This window comes from Penicillium roqueforti (assembly GCF_015533775.1).
Source record: "Penicillium roqueforti strain LCP96 04111 chromosome Unknown scaffold_12, whole genome shotgun sequence".
NCBI classification, from domain to species: Eukaryota; Fungi; Ascomycota; class Eurotiomycetes; order Eurotiales; family Aspergillaceae; genus Penicillium; species Penicillium roqueforti.
Genome location: NW_024067576.1, coordinates 277560 through 293215, shown reverse-complemented (window position 1 = coordinate 293215; position 15656 = coordinate 277560). Strand labels below are relative to the sequence as shown.

Here is a 15656-nt window from a genome sequence, read left to right as displayed (position 1 = left end):
TAATTATTTGTTGGTCATTGCAATTCAATTTCTTAAATGATGTCAGGTATAGCATTCAGTTCTCCGGGATGACAGCATCAGAAGCATCCACGCCAGCATTCCATCGGTACCTCGAAGCAGGGTGGTCTGCATGGGGTCCGGACTGGCCAGGCTGTCCGTATAGGTTCTCACGGTAGGTTCCCTTAGGCACGGCATAGTCGTCCCAGAACAGGCCTCGCTTGCGAAGCTCGGGAATAAGGAGATCAATGATATCCTTGAAGGAGCCGGGCTTGATTGCGTATGCCTGCGAATAGTGTTATTAATTGTCTCGACAACAGACTGTTTCAATAACACAACTTACCAGGTTAAACCCATCCACATCGGCTTCTTTTACCCATCGCTCCATGTAATCAGCAACTTGAGCAGCTGTGCCGACAGGAGTGGCACCCAGCCCTCCGACGGTGATGTGTTGGCCGACAGTAGTCTTGGTCCATTTAGCCACTTCAGGTGTGGCCTTAGACCAGCCTTCCACAGCAGAGCTACAGAAATCGCGAGTCAGTCTCTGCCAAGCTGAAAAGGAGAATTATCACATACCGGATAGCATTACTCTCAACATGTCGCAGCTCCTCATCATCTCCATACTTATCCAGATCAATGCCGGTCCAGCCACCAAACAGCGCAAGCGCTCCATCAATGGACCCCAGACTGCGGTAATACTTGAACTTCTCCACGGCCTCCTCCTCGGTCTTGCCGAGGACAGGGCAGAGGAGTGCGAGGAACTTAATACTCTGCGGATCACGTCCGTACTCGCTCTGTGCAAGCTCGCGAATCTCCCTGACGTTCTTCGCTACTACGGAGGGGCTGTGGCCCGCCACGAAGATAGCCTCTGCATGCTGCGCGGCGAAGGTCTTGCCTGCTTTCGACGTGCCGGCTTGCAGGATCACCGGTGTGCGCTGTGGGCTGGGCTGGCAAAGATGAGGCCCGGGCACGTTGAAGTATTTGCCGACGTGGTCGATTTGACGCACGCCGGTTGGGTCGGTGTAGATGCCGCGCTCGCGGTCGCGGATGACGGCGTCTTGGCGCCAGGAGGACTCCCATAGCTTGTAGGTTACTTTGATGTATTCTTCGGCGAGGAGGTAGCGGTCGTCGTGCTGGTTTCTTGTTAGTGGGTTGTAGATATATGTGAATATGGAATGCGAGGCTTTACATGCAGCTGCTCGGCTTGGCCCATATTGCGGGCGGCAGAGTCGAGGTATCCTGTTACAACCTGAGGGGATTGTTAGTACATATTCCTTTGAGGATCCCGTTCTTCGAGTTCAGCGTGTTACTCACGTTCCATCCCAGGCTATAAAGGTTTAATTAGCAACTCGATCTCAAAACTGGTACTAGCTTCACATACCGTCCTTTGGTAAGGTGATCGACCGTAGACAGTCGTCTCGCAAGATGATATGGCTGCTCGTAGCTTGTGGTGACCGTCACTCCAAATCCAATATTCTTCGTGGCCGCCGCCATCGCTGGGACAACAGACAAGGGCTCGTTCACTGGCCACTGAGCACCGGAGATGATAGCAGGTTCGAGGTTTCTGGGTCCTTTATAGACATCGTATCCTCCTAGAAAGAGATATTTGTTAGACTTCTCGCCTAACATGCCACAGTTGACCTATTTACCTAGAACATCTGCGAAGAAAATGCCATGGAACTTGGCCGACTCGAGTAATTGGGCCAGCTCGATCCAGTGGTCGACATCATTGAAGCGATACGACTCGTCCTCGGGGTGGCGCCATAGTCCTGGCGACTGATGCCCGCTGCCTGTAATGATTATCAGAGATGAGCTCCATAAGTGGTATGAATGGGCTTCGTACACATTTCCACAAAGGCATTGAGGATGAGCGATTTGCGAGGCTTCTCGTCTGATACTTGAGTCGACATTTTGATTTCGGGCTAGAAGCTAGGAAACAATACAAAGTACTATTTCCTTCTACAAGAGAAACGAAGTTATATTTTAATCGAAAAAGAACCCCGCGGCCCCGCGGTCACTCTGGTATGATGTTATAGCATCACAGTGGGCCGTGATGGCGGAATATTGTCTATAGGCCACTCTCATTGGCTGAAAGGGAATTATACTCGTATGCATATGAATTCCTATTTTTGAGTATAAATTGCTCTCGCCCGAGAAATAGAATACATATACTTTGTAGTTAGTCACTATGTATTGTACAATGGTTGTGGAGAGTGATGTTGGGGAGCAAAACACAATCTATATCTACTACATCCGATCCATACAATTCAAGCAAAGTTCAATCTTAATAGTATTTCCACCTCATAAATGTGCGAGATAGATGCAAGCGAGAGGCGCACTTCCCATCGTCCATCACATAACAACCATAGTTAAATGTCCCAATGCATATGTCAGCGAGAAATCTCCAATATTGCAATATTGACAGCCAAATGAACATAATCTAATCGAAACCGTTCTTCAAGTTAACGTACTTGGAGTCAGGGTACTGCAGCTGATTGCTGCTCTGCTCCAAAGCGTCGACACCTCCAAGTGTATCCACAACCTGTGTATATGTTAGTAAACGGTTGAATCATATATCAAAAGAACGTCACATACAGTTGTAATCAAACTGTCCTCGCCAGTCTTATCAGAGCTGCTCTCCCACCACATTCCACCGCCCAGTCCGCGGGACTGGATGTACTGCGCCTTGATGCGCGCAATCTCGGGCGTGTCGTAGCTGATGAACAGTCGGCTGTCCTGGTTGTAGCAGTAGCTTGCACCTATTTGACCCAAGTCTGTCACGTTACAGTCGGGCAAAGGCAGGCCCTTGTAGTCCCAAATGCCATTCTCCCATGTGCCTGATCCAACGCCATTGTATGGCTTTCCCGGGCCGTCGGTATTGGTAAACGCTCGACCATACAGTGGCATTCCCAGCACAATCTTGTTTGCAGCTACGCCTTCCCCGATGTAATAGTCGAGGGCTTGGTCCGTGTTAAATGGCGTGCTGGCCGGGTCGTCGGTCGAGGCGTGGAGGTTGGCGTTATGACCGGCAACTGTGTCCCAGCTACCGGAGTAATCGTAGGCCATGAGGTTCCAGAAATCAAGGTACTGGTCCATCTCTTTCAGACGTTCCTGACGGTAGTGGAGTGGGCCTACTTGTGTCAGTTATTTTGGAATTGTCCAAGGACGGAAATAAAACTTACCAGCAGGAGATGCGGCAGTAAGCAGGAAATGATAGTTTCCGGCGTCACTAGAGCCGTAGGAATCCAAAGCCTGAATTTGATTAGCCAGGACCCATGGATATCCATCAAGAAATCACATACCTCACGAAGTCGTCGGAGTGCATCGACAAATTTGTCCGCCTGATCATCGGTAGCAGGGTACTGTAGTATTGATAAGCATCAACATCTCCAAATGGCAACTGTAGACTGACCTCATAATCAACATCAATACCGTCGAATCCCAAGTTCTTCAGCAGATCCGTGGCAGAATCAGCAAACTTCTGCCGTCCATCCTCGGTGTCAAAGGCAGTTGCAAAGCTGGGAGAATAGGTCCATCCTCCAATCGACAGAAGGACCTTGAGCTTCTTGTTGCTCTTCTTGAGTAAGAACAGCTGCTTGACACAGCCATAGACATTGTCTCCGGAATCATTCCAGGAATCATTGGCATAGTGCTTGTCAATGTCTGCCCAGGGGTCCGACAGGTAGACCTCGCCTGTGTCAGGGTGGAGGTTGGCAAATGCATAAAGCACATGAGTCAGTCGCTCAGCGGGAAGATCCTGGGGTTGGAAGTTACGACCGTAGATGGCCTGAACAGTTTAATTAGCGTGGCTTCCTGTTTAGATAATTGAATGATTGGATGATGAGGTTTTTATATCCCCAATTTCATCCAGTGACACACTGTATATGGTCTAAACTTACCCAGTTCACAAAGTATGCCACCGAGCGGTACTCTCCAGCATCACGAGATACAATCTCAGTGCTTTTGGTCCTCAGGGCAGGGATGTAGGCAGCGTTGGCGAGCCAGCTCAGGCCTAGAAGGAAAGGAATGACAAATTGCATGATGAAGGAGTGTGTGGACAAAATTTCTGGTGTCTCGGCCAAGCGAGGTTGTGTGATGAAGGTTGTTGAGTTCGAGCATCAGGGAAATGACCTCACTATTTATAGTAGAAGTCGACAAACAAATGACTTCCCCCGCGGAGTATTGAGCAACCGGACAATAGTAATTGTGTCTACTCATCCCGTTTGTCCACAGCTCAAACAGTCAATAGTACCCTGTTACCGGAAGGGTGACCTGCCTGACCAAGAGGGCCCCATCGTTTCAGCTATTGATATCGGGGGAATCAATAGGATTCTGCACATTGTCACATTCAGGAAGACAAGCCACCGGCGAATCCAATGATCAATATGAGGTTGGCGGCCAATTAAGCAGCGCCACAGTACATCCTCCCCACACTATGAAGACCCGATTATGATATACCCTGTACTAACCGTGTCATGGATAGTAGACGCCAACAGCATGGCACACCACACAAGTGTGTAACATTCTGAAATTGGGCTTGATCCCTTTGTCACAACTCGACTTATCTGTCCTCGTGGGGGACTAAGAATCCCTCCACCAATCAGTCGTGGAGACTTTTGGGGATGGGTGACATTGTCATATGAAATGCTTTACTCATGCACAGTCAGGAGCCCGGAACAAATTAAATCGGTAGAAGCTCTATCTTCAGACGTTGTAGCATCCACCCCCCTCGTCCTAACTCGTGTTAATGAATGTAACTGAGCGGTATTATCAAGCCAAGTGAGGGTTTATACTGGTTTAAGGTTCTGATTAGGGTCTAAGGATATGCAGTCTGACACATATCAATGTACCCGGTTTGCCGGGCAGGAACGGCCCCTGTGAGAAGGATAAATGGAATGCCAATGTAGCACCGAGACCATGCGACCGAAGCATGTGCCATTTCAAGGGGCCATAAGATAAGCTGAGGAGTCAAGCCACTGAGATCATCTCATGATCGAAGAGGGGAGTTCTTCACATGTCTTGGCTTTATGCATTTGGTCCTTTTGCAATTTTGGGAGTCAAACGTGACCGAGTATAGATAGAGGAATGTTAGTGGAGTTATACTTGAAAGACGTTTCATTGGGCATATACTAGGTTCTTGAGAATATCCCTCATGTTGAAAGATACTACACCGAAGGTATACCTCATGATCACATCGGACTTCCAACATGCATCGCAAACAAGTCCGATCACCAGCTCCGACAAGAAAGTACCTCATTTCACAGTAACTCTCACCTCCCCTACCAAGGCGACTCCCACCTTCAACCGATCCAAAATTCATCCTCGTCAGCAGTTATCTGGGCAGCGGCATCCGGGGCATAGATCTTGGCCGCAAAGGCCTGGTAGGAAACCTGATCTGCGAAAGTAAGTTCGGCGTAGGCGTCAAAGTCGAACTCTGGCTGTCGCCCGCGGAGTATCGTCGCCGGGATGAAGGCATTGCGCGCGGTAAAGCCATCCGGGGGAATATCGACTGTATTGCGGGCGATATAATTTCGATGATGTGAAAGGGGGAAATCCGTGCCTGCCAGCTTCTTGACGAGTTTGACGTGCGCTTCGTAGTACTTCATGAATTCTTCCGGTGTCAGGCGGAGGTTGCGATAAAGAAAGACTAACATCTTGACGGGCATGTTCAATTCATTCGAAATATAGCAGAGAAACTTCATTGAGAGACTGGTTTTGATATGAGTTAGTTCGAATGTTAAAGGATCAAGATCCAAACATAAAATGAACCGGCTATTTCTCGGGAGTTAGTCCTCTCGGTCCTTACTTTGTACTTTGGAAGCAGTGCAACGCGGAATATGGCGGGGTATTTTCTAAAATCTACAGACTTGTGGGATATGAGATCTATAAGAGCAGGTGTGTCCTAGAGCGACCAGTTCTTACTATGATACTTCGGGCTCATGTATGAAAAGAATATCTCAACGCGCCGAGCCGCTTGATCCTCCATGTTGGCCATCTCCTGGTATCTAGATCTAGCGATCGGCGTTCAACTGATGTTACCAGAGGACGTCTGGGTGGAATACAATTTACATATATGGTGATTATGGCTTAAGAACGTGGACCACCATTACAGAAGCCCAAATGACAGTCTGATTGCATTTTGTCTATGTAATACCCCAAACCAGCCGCAATATACAGGGTAAGACACCCAACCCGGGGAACCATGAGCACAACTATGTACAAAATAATCCACGTAGCCACAACCGACATGAAAAGATGCAGATTGGGGAATAAGTCCCGGGTATAGCGCGCGCCTTACTATGAGAATGAGAGATGTAAAGAATCCAGAAATATCAACACTGAAAAAAGAAGAATTGGATCCCGATATGAAAGAATGCCGGGAATGCCGCAAAAAGGTAATAGAAATGGTGCTGAAATGCAAGAGAAATGAATAAAGATAAAGAATGCAAGAATGGAATATTTTCAATGTCGAGTCAATGGGTATATTCAGAAAACCTGATCGGGGTGATTATGCAGACATCCCATTGGCAGTAGCGGCTTGCTGGAGAATACGGGGCCAGCGCGAGATGAGCTCGACATCGTCGAGGGCGCCCTTGCCCTGGTTGCGCACGTACTGAGTACTTGGGTCGACGCGTGGCTCGTAGTCCCAGACGTTCTGGGTACCCTGGATCAGAGCGGAGTAGACCAGACGGCGACGGCGCTGGGAGCGCAGTACATCCTGATGGATCTTCTCCAAATCCCAGCGAGTGTGGGTTTCCTCGAGGAAGAACGCCAGGATTTTAATCGGGTCGGTGGTTTTAGGCACTGCAGGCGGGAGCTTGGCGGGGCTTGGAGTGCGAGGGGGGGTGTTCGAGGGGAAGGGGTAGTCTGCCGAGTTGACACGCTGAGGAACTGGCGATGCGTGCGGGGTGTCGTCAGGGGTTGGTAAGTTGATAGATGATAAGTTGGTCTGGTTGGCTATTATGGCTGCGCGGGTGGAGCTGGATGGGATGGGGAGGCCAGCTGCGAGGTTGGTCCTCTCCTCTGGGTCGTTGACGAGATCGTAGAGCATAGGTGGGTCGATGGTGGAGTAGATGAACTTCCAGCGGCCGCGACGGATCATCATGAGGGGAGCCTGGGTGCCCTCGCCCATGTACTCGCCGTAGACAGTATCAGTGCGGAGACCCTCGCCGCCGGTCAAATACGGCACGAGAGACACACCGTCGAGAGGAAGTTCGGAGACGAGTTTGCAACCTGCTAATTCGACGAATGTAGGGAGGATATCCATGGTGGAAACGTTCTCCGACACGCGCTTCGGAGTGAACCGCTTGGGCGAGTGGACGAGGAAAGGAACGCGGGCCGAATTCTCGAACCAGGTCATCTTGTACCACAGACCGCGCTCGCCGAGCATGTCACCGTGATCGCCAGTGAAGACAATGATGGTGTCGTCGTCCAGACCGGTGCTTTCGAGAACACGCAGCAGCTTGCCGATGTTGGTATCAACGTATGTGCAGGCGGCATAGTAGGCGCGGCGGGCGGCACGGATGCGCTCGTCGGGCATCTCCTTGTTGAACAAGTCGATGCACTTGAGCACGCGCTGCGAGTGCGCATCCTGCTGGTCGTGGGGAATAGCTCCATTCTTCGGCAATGGGATCTCCACATCATTGTACAGGTCCCAGAACTCCTTAGTCATGGCGTACGGGTCGTGCGGGTGGGTCATGGAGACTGTCAAGCAGAAAGGCTGCTCGGTGCGCTGCCGAACATGGTCGTATAGGTATTGGGTCGACTTGTAAATCACTTCCTCGTCAAAATCCAATTGATTGGTGCGTACAACGGGACCTGCCTCCATCACGGAGGACATGTTGTGGTACCAGTCGGCACGGATGTCCTAAATTCCAATCAGTGGTGCCACAGCCGGGTGTTCGCAAGTTGACCTACAGGCTCATCCCAATTGACGGACCAGCCGTAATCACCAGGGTAAATATCACTGGTCAAACGCTGTTCATATCCGTGGAGCTGGTCCGGGCCACAGAAGTGCATCTTTCCGGCCAAGGCTGTGTGGTATCCCTCTCGTCGCAGATAGTGCGCATATGTCGGGGTGTCCGCAGGCAGTTCGGCCGCATTATCGTAGGCGCCAATGTTGGAGGGCAGCTGGCCGCTGACCATGACAAATCGCGAAGGCGCACACAGTGGTGAGTTACAGTATGCGGAGTTGAAGACTACACCGCCCTCGGCGAGGCGATCTAGATTAGGAGTCTTAATGGGCGAGTTCTTGTCATGCAGGGACAACAAGGGCGCGGCCATCTGGTCGGCCATGATGTAGAGGATGTTGGGCTTCTTGGTCGCCATGGTGAATATCCAGTTCAATAGACGGCCAACGGAAGGCGGGAGGTGGAATTAATTTGAGGGAGAAAGGAATGAAGAAGGAAGAAAGTGTGGGAGAGCGAGTGATATATGAAGTCGAGGGAGAATGTGGGGAACAAAGGAAAAAAAAAGATTTTTAAAAGAAAAGACCCAAAGAGGCAAAAACGAGATAATTCGAGAGCGACGGACCAAAACAGCAAACAGATGCAGGCCAAGACGGAAAAGGGTATGTATTTTCATGTAATGTATTCCGATACCCAATGAAGATCATATTCTCTTTAGATTCGACCATCCTGTACTCCATAAAAGGCCTGGACATTGCAATTGCATCCCAAATCGATTAGTTCAAAGTAGTTCCCGCCTGCAACGGAGATCAGGGGATGTGATCCGGTACTGACGTACTCCCCCGCAAGGACGATGGGATCATTTGAGGCACCGATGGTGTGATTTCGGAAGAGCCTGTATGGTAACGTAATACCGAAGTAGATAATCTACCTTTACCTACGGAGGACATATAAACCACATACTTTCTCTCCCAAGTGGATATTCTCGTTATCTTTTAATAAACAGATCAAACTAACAATCTCAGTCACACGACCAGTGCTTTTTATCAATTGTAGGTAATCAAATCCCATCGGGCCAAGTGCCGAGTGAGTTGCCACTTTACAACTATGGGGGCCGCGTTGGTGTCGGTCACATTGGAAAGTCACAATACCACCACAATACCAACCGAGCATGTAAAACCACCACCGATCTCATCCCCTCCAAACCAATAATGCCGATCAAAGCATATCAAGTCAAAGGCCGGCGTTTTAGTACGCAGTCTAGCTTCAGTGCAGTTCCCACGCGCACTCGACCCCGGAGTGGATAACGGCATGGGCAGCCCACGTCCATGGCAGCGTTTCCAGCGTGACAGGATCTTGTAAAGGCTAACTGTTTTCAGCCTAGTGAATCCCGAAGCCGACCCTAGACAAACCTTGGGATCCATAAGATCGTGTCATTCCCTTCTCAGCCAATGGTTGCAGTCTTTTATTCTCTTAGGATATCCCAACATGGTTAGAGTGGGAGCTTAGAGTTCAGTATCCACTTGCTTATCTTGACGCCCAATCAAACCGCCTGATTTGACACTATTGAAGAAGAGCGCGGTGAGGGTGCGAGATATCGACGGAATAGACCGCCGACGGGACTCCTTTTCTCGTTCTTCTCTTTTTCTTCTATCATCTCTTCAAACTTTGCTGAAGCAAAAGAAAGAAAAGGAGAGCAACGCAATGTACATCACAGCTCCACAATGAGCAATCCCCCTTTCCGAGCACGCCATGGCGAGTGGTCTAAGATCGCCCCGGATTTATGTACATATGTACTCCGTACCTTGGAGGCGAAGCATAGTCACCGCTATTTCTTAGCAGCTGTTATATGCACGATTCTTGCTATATGTCCGATTTGCTCCACATGGCCACGTCTACATTGATGTACGGAGTACAAATTTGCAAGTCACGGAGTCACGGACGCTTTGACCCGATATAGACTTATGATGTGCATACTATTTCAGGTAGTGTAATGCGGTGTGTATGCCTTGATCACATCTGATAAACACTATCAAAGAGAAAGGCAAGGACCCCTTGCCAACCGGCTTACCCGGATGGCCGCGGCACCCACCTTCCCGTGGCTTTGCGTTTGTTCCCTGCCCCATATTGCAACTAAAAATACAACATCAGGTTCAATTTGTGTTTGAGGGAGAAAGGCGAAAAGAAACCCGAGACGAAAGCCATATCTCTACATTGCTTCCTTTCCTTGTGGTGGGAGGATATACATGTTCTATTTTATAGCCACGAGCTCGATTCCATATGCCAGTACAGTTTGAGCTAAATCCGGGAAGGATCGTAGTCAGGGGTTTCCGGGAAAGAGCAACGCTTGGTTTCCTAGGGGCTTGGCATCGCACTTCCCAAAACAGTATTCGATTTACAGTGGATGTCGACATACTAGGTAACGTTGTCCTCGGATTTGAGCGACATATCAATACATTATAACTGATGTATACTTTGGCACGGACACAAAATAAGGAAAGAGAAGTGCCTTGTGTGTTCAACAACGGGGGAACTAAAGGCTCAAAAGTTCGGAGCCAGAAAATGCAGAAAATAGAATACTAGACGCCATGGTGGTAGATGACTTCACCTATGCTTATCGGACAGATCGTAAAGAGGTAGATGTTAAAGAGACAAGTCTCTGAGTTGAAGAAGTTCAAGAAGAGGATGGTAGCTGTGTCAACTTTTAGTCGACCTTGATAGCACTGCAATTCTCACGATTAGCCTCTTGCCTAGCAGATTCAATGGAATGACCTTACCTATAAACACGCCGGACGAACGCATAAGCGGCCAAGAAACCAACGGTTCCAGTTAACAGGCCATACACAGCACAAGCGAGGAAGCTGTAGCTGAAGAACAGCAAGCTTGACACGAACCCGGTGATGTGGAGCTTGAACATGTAATACCAGATGCAGTAGGCAAAAATCCAAAAAGCGCTGCTTCCGCCGGTGAGGAAACTCTGCCACCACCAATGATAATTCTAAGGGAGTCAGTATGATCCAGAAACCAAGCCAAGAACAGTCTTACCTCGGAGCAAAGCTGGCTGTATGTTGCGATCACGGTCACCTCAACGACCGTGACAATCAGCACGGTTGAGACAGCACTCAGGAAGCCGAAGACATAGTAATAACCAGACTTGTCCTGCCATAGGTTCTTGAAAAGGAATAGCAGCTCAATAAAAAGAACTGCAAATGGAACGACGCCAGTTACCACAGGCCCGAGAGGGGTGCGGAGATACCAGGGCTGGGGTGGGACTTGGCGGGCAATCGCATTCGTCTTCAGAGGGTGCTCCCATGGCATCGCACGCACATAGCCGACCCAGCTGCCGATGTATACCAGCGGAACTTGGATGAGCAGCCAAAGTGCAAGGAGACCAATAAGAGTGCCGAAAGGAATTGCCGTACTAGATGCTTGCGCCCAGACAAACAAGTTCAGAATCAACACGAGGCAGAATGCCAGACCAGGGAAAAGCAAAGCGGTCTAGAACCATAGATTAGCATAGCACATGAATAATTGGAGTAGGATACGCACGATGAGCGTGTTCTTGCGCCAAGCAGTTCCGCCAAAGGTCTTGTAAAGTCTTCCAGAGAAGTAACCTGAGAAAAGGCCCGCAAAGACGAACAGGCCCATGCCAACGCTGACGAAGCCACCACGGAAGCTTGGGTTCAAGATTCCGAGGCAGCTAAGCAGGAGCAAGCCTGAAGCCATGAATAACAACTGCATTCCTGATCCAACCAAGGGAGCAAGAAGACCACTATAGGCGGGGATACGGAACACATCCCCATGAAGAAGCTTCCAACCACTTGTATCTTCGACAGCCTCATCGTCTGAGGAGTAGTCTGCATCGCGCTCGACATCTGCGCTATCATCCAGAAGCCCCTCGCCTTTCTTCTCAGACTTGCCACTCCGGCGTCGAGATTGGCCCTTCATCTTCCGATCGTCCATCGCACCATCGCCGCGACCCTTGAGATCGCCTTGCACTGTACGGCTCCAGATGACGAACACGGTCACTCCCAGTACGGTGCAAATTGTCAATGAGTTGATGATCGCCAGCCAATGGGTTATCGAACTTTCAACCTGATTGGTAAAGTATAAATCCCAGCGGTTGGCCCACTCGACGTTGGTGTCCTCTCGGAAGTAGACAGAGTAGGTGTAGGGAACCTTCAGTGTGGCTCCGTCATCATCTTCGTCATCATCATCTGGGATATATGACAGTCCGGAATATTTCTCTTCCATTCGCGAAAGATTCGGCGCGATATACAGCCCCAGTCCTTCGTTGCTATTGTGGACAGCTTTGGGGCATCCATTTTCCAGGCGGTCCTCGGCAGTAATACTCTTCGGGTACACCTCAAAGCCTACGATCACCTTCCCTCCTTCCGGTGCGCTCCGCCAGCGGATGACGATCGTGAAGTGGTTGTTGATAAAGTACCGATGCTGTCCGGTGACTGGAGAGATATCTCGATAGCCAAGCTTGAATCCGGAAGCGTAATACTTGCGGCTTCGATCCACAGTCACAAAGCTCGTGGCTCCTGGAAGATTATCGGCAATCCATTCGATCACATATCCCTCCTTGATGAGTTGACGGGCCCATTTCACATTTGACCGACTAACATCACGGGTGCAGAGCGACTGGCACTCAACATCCTTTCCCATCGCAACTTCGAAGTCGGAGGTCATGATTCGATCGCCACGCAGTACCTCCCCAATATTGAGCGAGATGCTTTGGCCGGATCCAAACGGCGAGCCGCCATGTGTTTTGCCGCTCGGCGGACAGACGAAAGGCAGGTCGAAATACGCATACTGCAGCTGGGTGTGATCGGAGAAAATCTTGTTCACCAGAAGAGGAATCGGATCGCCATCATTATACCGGGTAATTGAGTATCCTGGTGGGAGGAAAAGTATGAGTATCATATGCTTAGTCCAACCAATATGCGCCACGGTGCTTACCAGGGATGTAGAATGCGCCGGTACAGGACACAAGCAGCAGCACCCACAGTGCCCACTGACGGGAACAGAATTGACCAAAGGCCATATTCAATAATGCAAAGAGATATGTTTTGTCCTCGACCCGGAGTGAACGGGTAGTTATCGACCCAGCATGTACACAAAGTATGGAGAGGGTTGTACGTCGGTGGGTAACGGCGTGTCGACCCGCAAAGGTTAGATCGAAGCGCGTGAGTCAGGGATGACTATGGTGTAGGCAATATCTCGTTCAAGGGATGCTTTGTCGAGATGGCCGATGGACAGTTCGACGGTGGACTTTATGTAGGAAGCGGGTGTTGAATAGTAGATTGTCAAGGACCATCGGATTGCTTCAGCTCGCCCGCAATCTGCCGAGGAGCAGCTAAGTAACGACTGAAATCGGCACTCAGTGCCACAGGAGTGATATAAGTTCGTCGAGAAAGGAGTTCGAGCAACTGTGGGGGCTTAATAGGGAGCTTCGTGCTTCCCTGGCCTACTCCAGCGTGTCCCCGGGTTACCTAATCAACATACCGCAGACCCAGGGGCGAAGGGGGTGCATATATCGACGAAGGCACTAAAAGGATGGTCAAATTCACATGTATCCGAATATACACTTGTAAGACTTGTAAGATACGTCTATCCCAGCTCGCCAAGGGACGGTTGCAAAAATTGGAATCATTCTAGATCTGACTGATATATATCATACCCTAATACCAAGCCCGGAAACTCAACTAGCAGGCACCAAGAGCATGCGAACTATAATACAATCTAGGACACGGACATTTCGAGCCCTTTCTTCAGGGGGAAACATTAGGGCCCTTTCCGGAACCGCTTCATATAATTCCTGCATCCACACTAACTCTGGGATAGGCCAAGGTTGGATTCAAGGTTTGTAGACTAAGACTTGTACGAAATTGGGAGTATCACAGAAACCTCAATTAGAAAATGATCCCATGCTATTCTGAGCCCTGGAACAATGTGATATCCAGAAAACTAGCTAAGGATCTCACACAAGATAAGCATGCTAAAAGGGGAATGAGAAAGTCATAGGTACCGAGGGAGCATTTCATCACCTCGCAAAATCAATAGAAGTTGAATACATCAAAAAAGTAACCGCAAGGCTGTGCTAGAAAGAAAAGAAAGCAGCCCAGAAAGTATCATGATTCATGGGTGGCTGAGGAGGTACTCCACCGCTCCCTGAACGCTGCCACCTGTGCGACGCAGGGCTTCAATGTTCCGCTCGAACTCAAAGAATCCCATATCATTCAACTGCCGCAACTGATCGGCATATCTATCCTCCGGGGCGCGGGTGTCTGCAGGCGGCTGTGGTGCTCCGAGACCACCTCCGAAACCACCACTGCCAAGTAGAGCAGCCAGAGGGTTTGCACCGGCAGCCCCACCTTGTGCGTCCTGTCCACCCATTCCCTGCATCATTTGGGCAAGTAGCGCCGGGTCACGTAGGAACGGATTTTGCTGAGGATTGAACGGGTTCGCGCCGCCCTGGCCAGCTTGTCCAGCGTTGGCGAACATAGCCGGGTTCAGAAGAGCTGCGAAGGGATTCGGAGCAGCCTGAGGAGTCTGCCCCTCAGCAGATGTTGATCGGTCCGTAGAATCGGCACCTTGTGCACCGCCGGGTGAAGTGGTGCCTGGGGTGGCAGAAGGCTGGGCTGGGGTTGCGAACGGATTAGCTCCAAAGAGGGCACCGAAAGGGTTGGCGTTTCCAAGAGGATTCTGAGCCGCCTGCCCAAATGGATTTATTTGCGCGTTCTGTTGCTCTGAACCTGGGGCTCCCTCAGCGGTCGTGTTTGTTACCCCCGGGGCGGGGAATGCATTATCACCGCCACCAAGTCCACCGCCACCCATTCCCATAGCTCGTTGCATTTGCATCATCTGTCGAATCGAGCTCGGATCGGTCAACATGCGGCGGAACTCTGGGCTTTCCATCATCTGCCGGACTCCGGGTCCCATGTCGCGAAGCATGGGATTCTGCTGGATCATCATGTCGATCATAGCGGGGTTTTGCAGAGCTTCGTTGATGGTCGATTGGAATTGAGGATTCTCGAGCATGTTGAGCATCGACTCAGTATCTGGGGGAGGACCCATCTAAGTAGCCAAAGAATGTTAGCTATCTGTTGGAGGCATTGCTGAATAGCTTCCATCCGCCATAATAGCTCACTTACCCCGCCATCAGGGCCGAAAAGGCCCGCGCCGGGAAGTTGTGCGAATCCAGCATATCTCGCACCAGTCAATCCAGCAAGTGGGTTGTTACCAGTACCAGCGGCTAGATTGGTTGGGACACCAGCTATCGCTGGAGTTGCTCCACCGGCCGCAGAAGCTGAGTTGGGCTGAGCAGCTGTGTTTTGGCGCTGCTGGTTGCTCGCAGCACTCTTTACGAGGTGAATAGTATGGCCATCCTTGATCTTGTAGGTCTCCAGTGTCTCAGTGTCCTTCAAAACCCTACCCGAGTAGATCAATCGCTGGCGTTCTGCGGGGGTATCGGCATTTTCTGGGGTTGAGAGCTTCTGCTTGAGATCTGACACCAGAGTAGTGAGTGGGAGGGTGAGAGTGTATTTGGCATCGGTGGATGACTTGACAGTGAAGGTGATGGGGGGCTGCTCTGTGGTAGCTGTCTCGTCGGCCATGGCTGAAGGATGTATGATGATTGTAGAGCAAGTGGGTGATTATTAGAAGCTAGATCAATGATGAGGGGTATATCACCAAGACTATTGCCGGGCTGATCAAACGCCCGATTAGATGAACTGTGGTGATATG

General features: G+C 50.2%; 6 protein-coding genes across 6 annotated transcripts; all 6 read right to left on the bottom strand.

The window, feature by feature from the left end:
- Positions 1–55: 55 nt before the first annotated feature.
- On the bottom strand, positions 56–1907 carry LCP9604111_5246 (LLM class flavin-dependent oxidoreductase; the record flags this gene model as incomplete). Its single annotated transcript, XM_039073035.1, has 8 exons — positions 56–283; positions 341–518; positions 574–1130; positions 1187–1246; positions 1312–1324; positions 1379–1589; positions 1647–1787; positions 1841–1907. 8 exons carry the CDS (start codon positions 1905–1907, stop codon positions 56–58), a joined length of 1455 nt encoding a protein of 484 aa, XP_038928708.1.
- A 530-nt stretch (positions 1908–2437) lies between these two features.
- On the bottom strand, positions 2438–4037 carry LCP9604111_5245 (glycoside hydrolase family 18 protein; the record flags this gene model as incomplete). The annotated part of the gene is made up of 6 exons (XM_039073034.1): positions 2438–2539; positions 2593–3128; positions 3180–3249; positions 3300–3359; positions 3410–3784; positions 3897–4037. 6 exons carry the CDS (start codon positions 4035–4037, stop codon positions 2438–2440), a joined length of 1284 nt encoding a protein of 427 aa, XP_038928707.1.
- Positions 4038–5297: 1260 nt separating this feature from the next.
- On the bottom strand, positions 5298–5651 carry LCP9604111_5244 (EthD domain-containing protein; the record flags this gene model as incomplete). Its single annotated transcript, XM_039073033.1, has 1 exon — positions 5298–5651. One exon carries the CDS (start codon positions 5649–5651, stop codon positions 5298–5300), a length of 354 nt encoding a protein of 117 aa, XP_038928706.1.
- Positions 5652–6505: 854 nt separating this feature from the next.
- LCP9604111_5243 (putative choline sulfatase) lies at positions 6506–8325 on the bottom strand (the record flags this gene model as incomplete). The annotated part of the gene is made up of 2 exons (XM_039073032.1): positions 6506–7864; positions 7915–8325. 2 exons carry the CDS (start codon positions 8323–8325, stop codon positions 6506–6508), a joined length of 1770 nt encoding a protein of 589 aa, XP_038928705.1.
- Positions 8326–10608: 2283 nt separating this feature from the next.
- Positions 10609–12954, bottom strand: LCP9604111_5242 (transmembrane 9 family protein; the record flags this gene model as incomplete). Its single annotated transcript, XM_039073031.1, has 5 exons — positions 10609–10627; positions 10682–10902; positions 10950–11402; positions 11454–12805; positions 12870–12954. The coding sequence occupies 5 exons, from the start codon at positions 12952–12954 to the stop codon at positions 10609–10611; spliced, it is 2130 nt and encodes a 709-aa protein (XP_038928704.1).
- Positions 12955–14048: 1094 nt separating this feature from the next.
- LCP9604111_5241 (ubiquitin domain-containing protein DSK2) lies at positions 14049–15526 on the bottom strand (the record flags this gene model as incomplete). The annotated part of the gene is made up of 2 exons (XM_039073030.1): positions 14049–14987; positions 15065–15526. The coding sequence occupies 2 exons, from the start codon at positions 15524–15526 to the stop codon at positions 14049–14051; spliced, it is 1401 nt and encodes a 466-aa protein (XP_038928703.1).
- Positions 15527–15656: the final 130 nt, after the last annotated feature.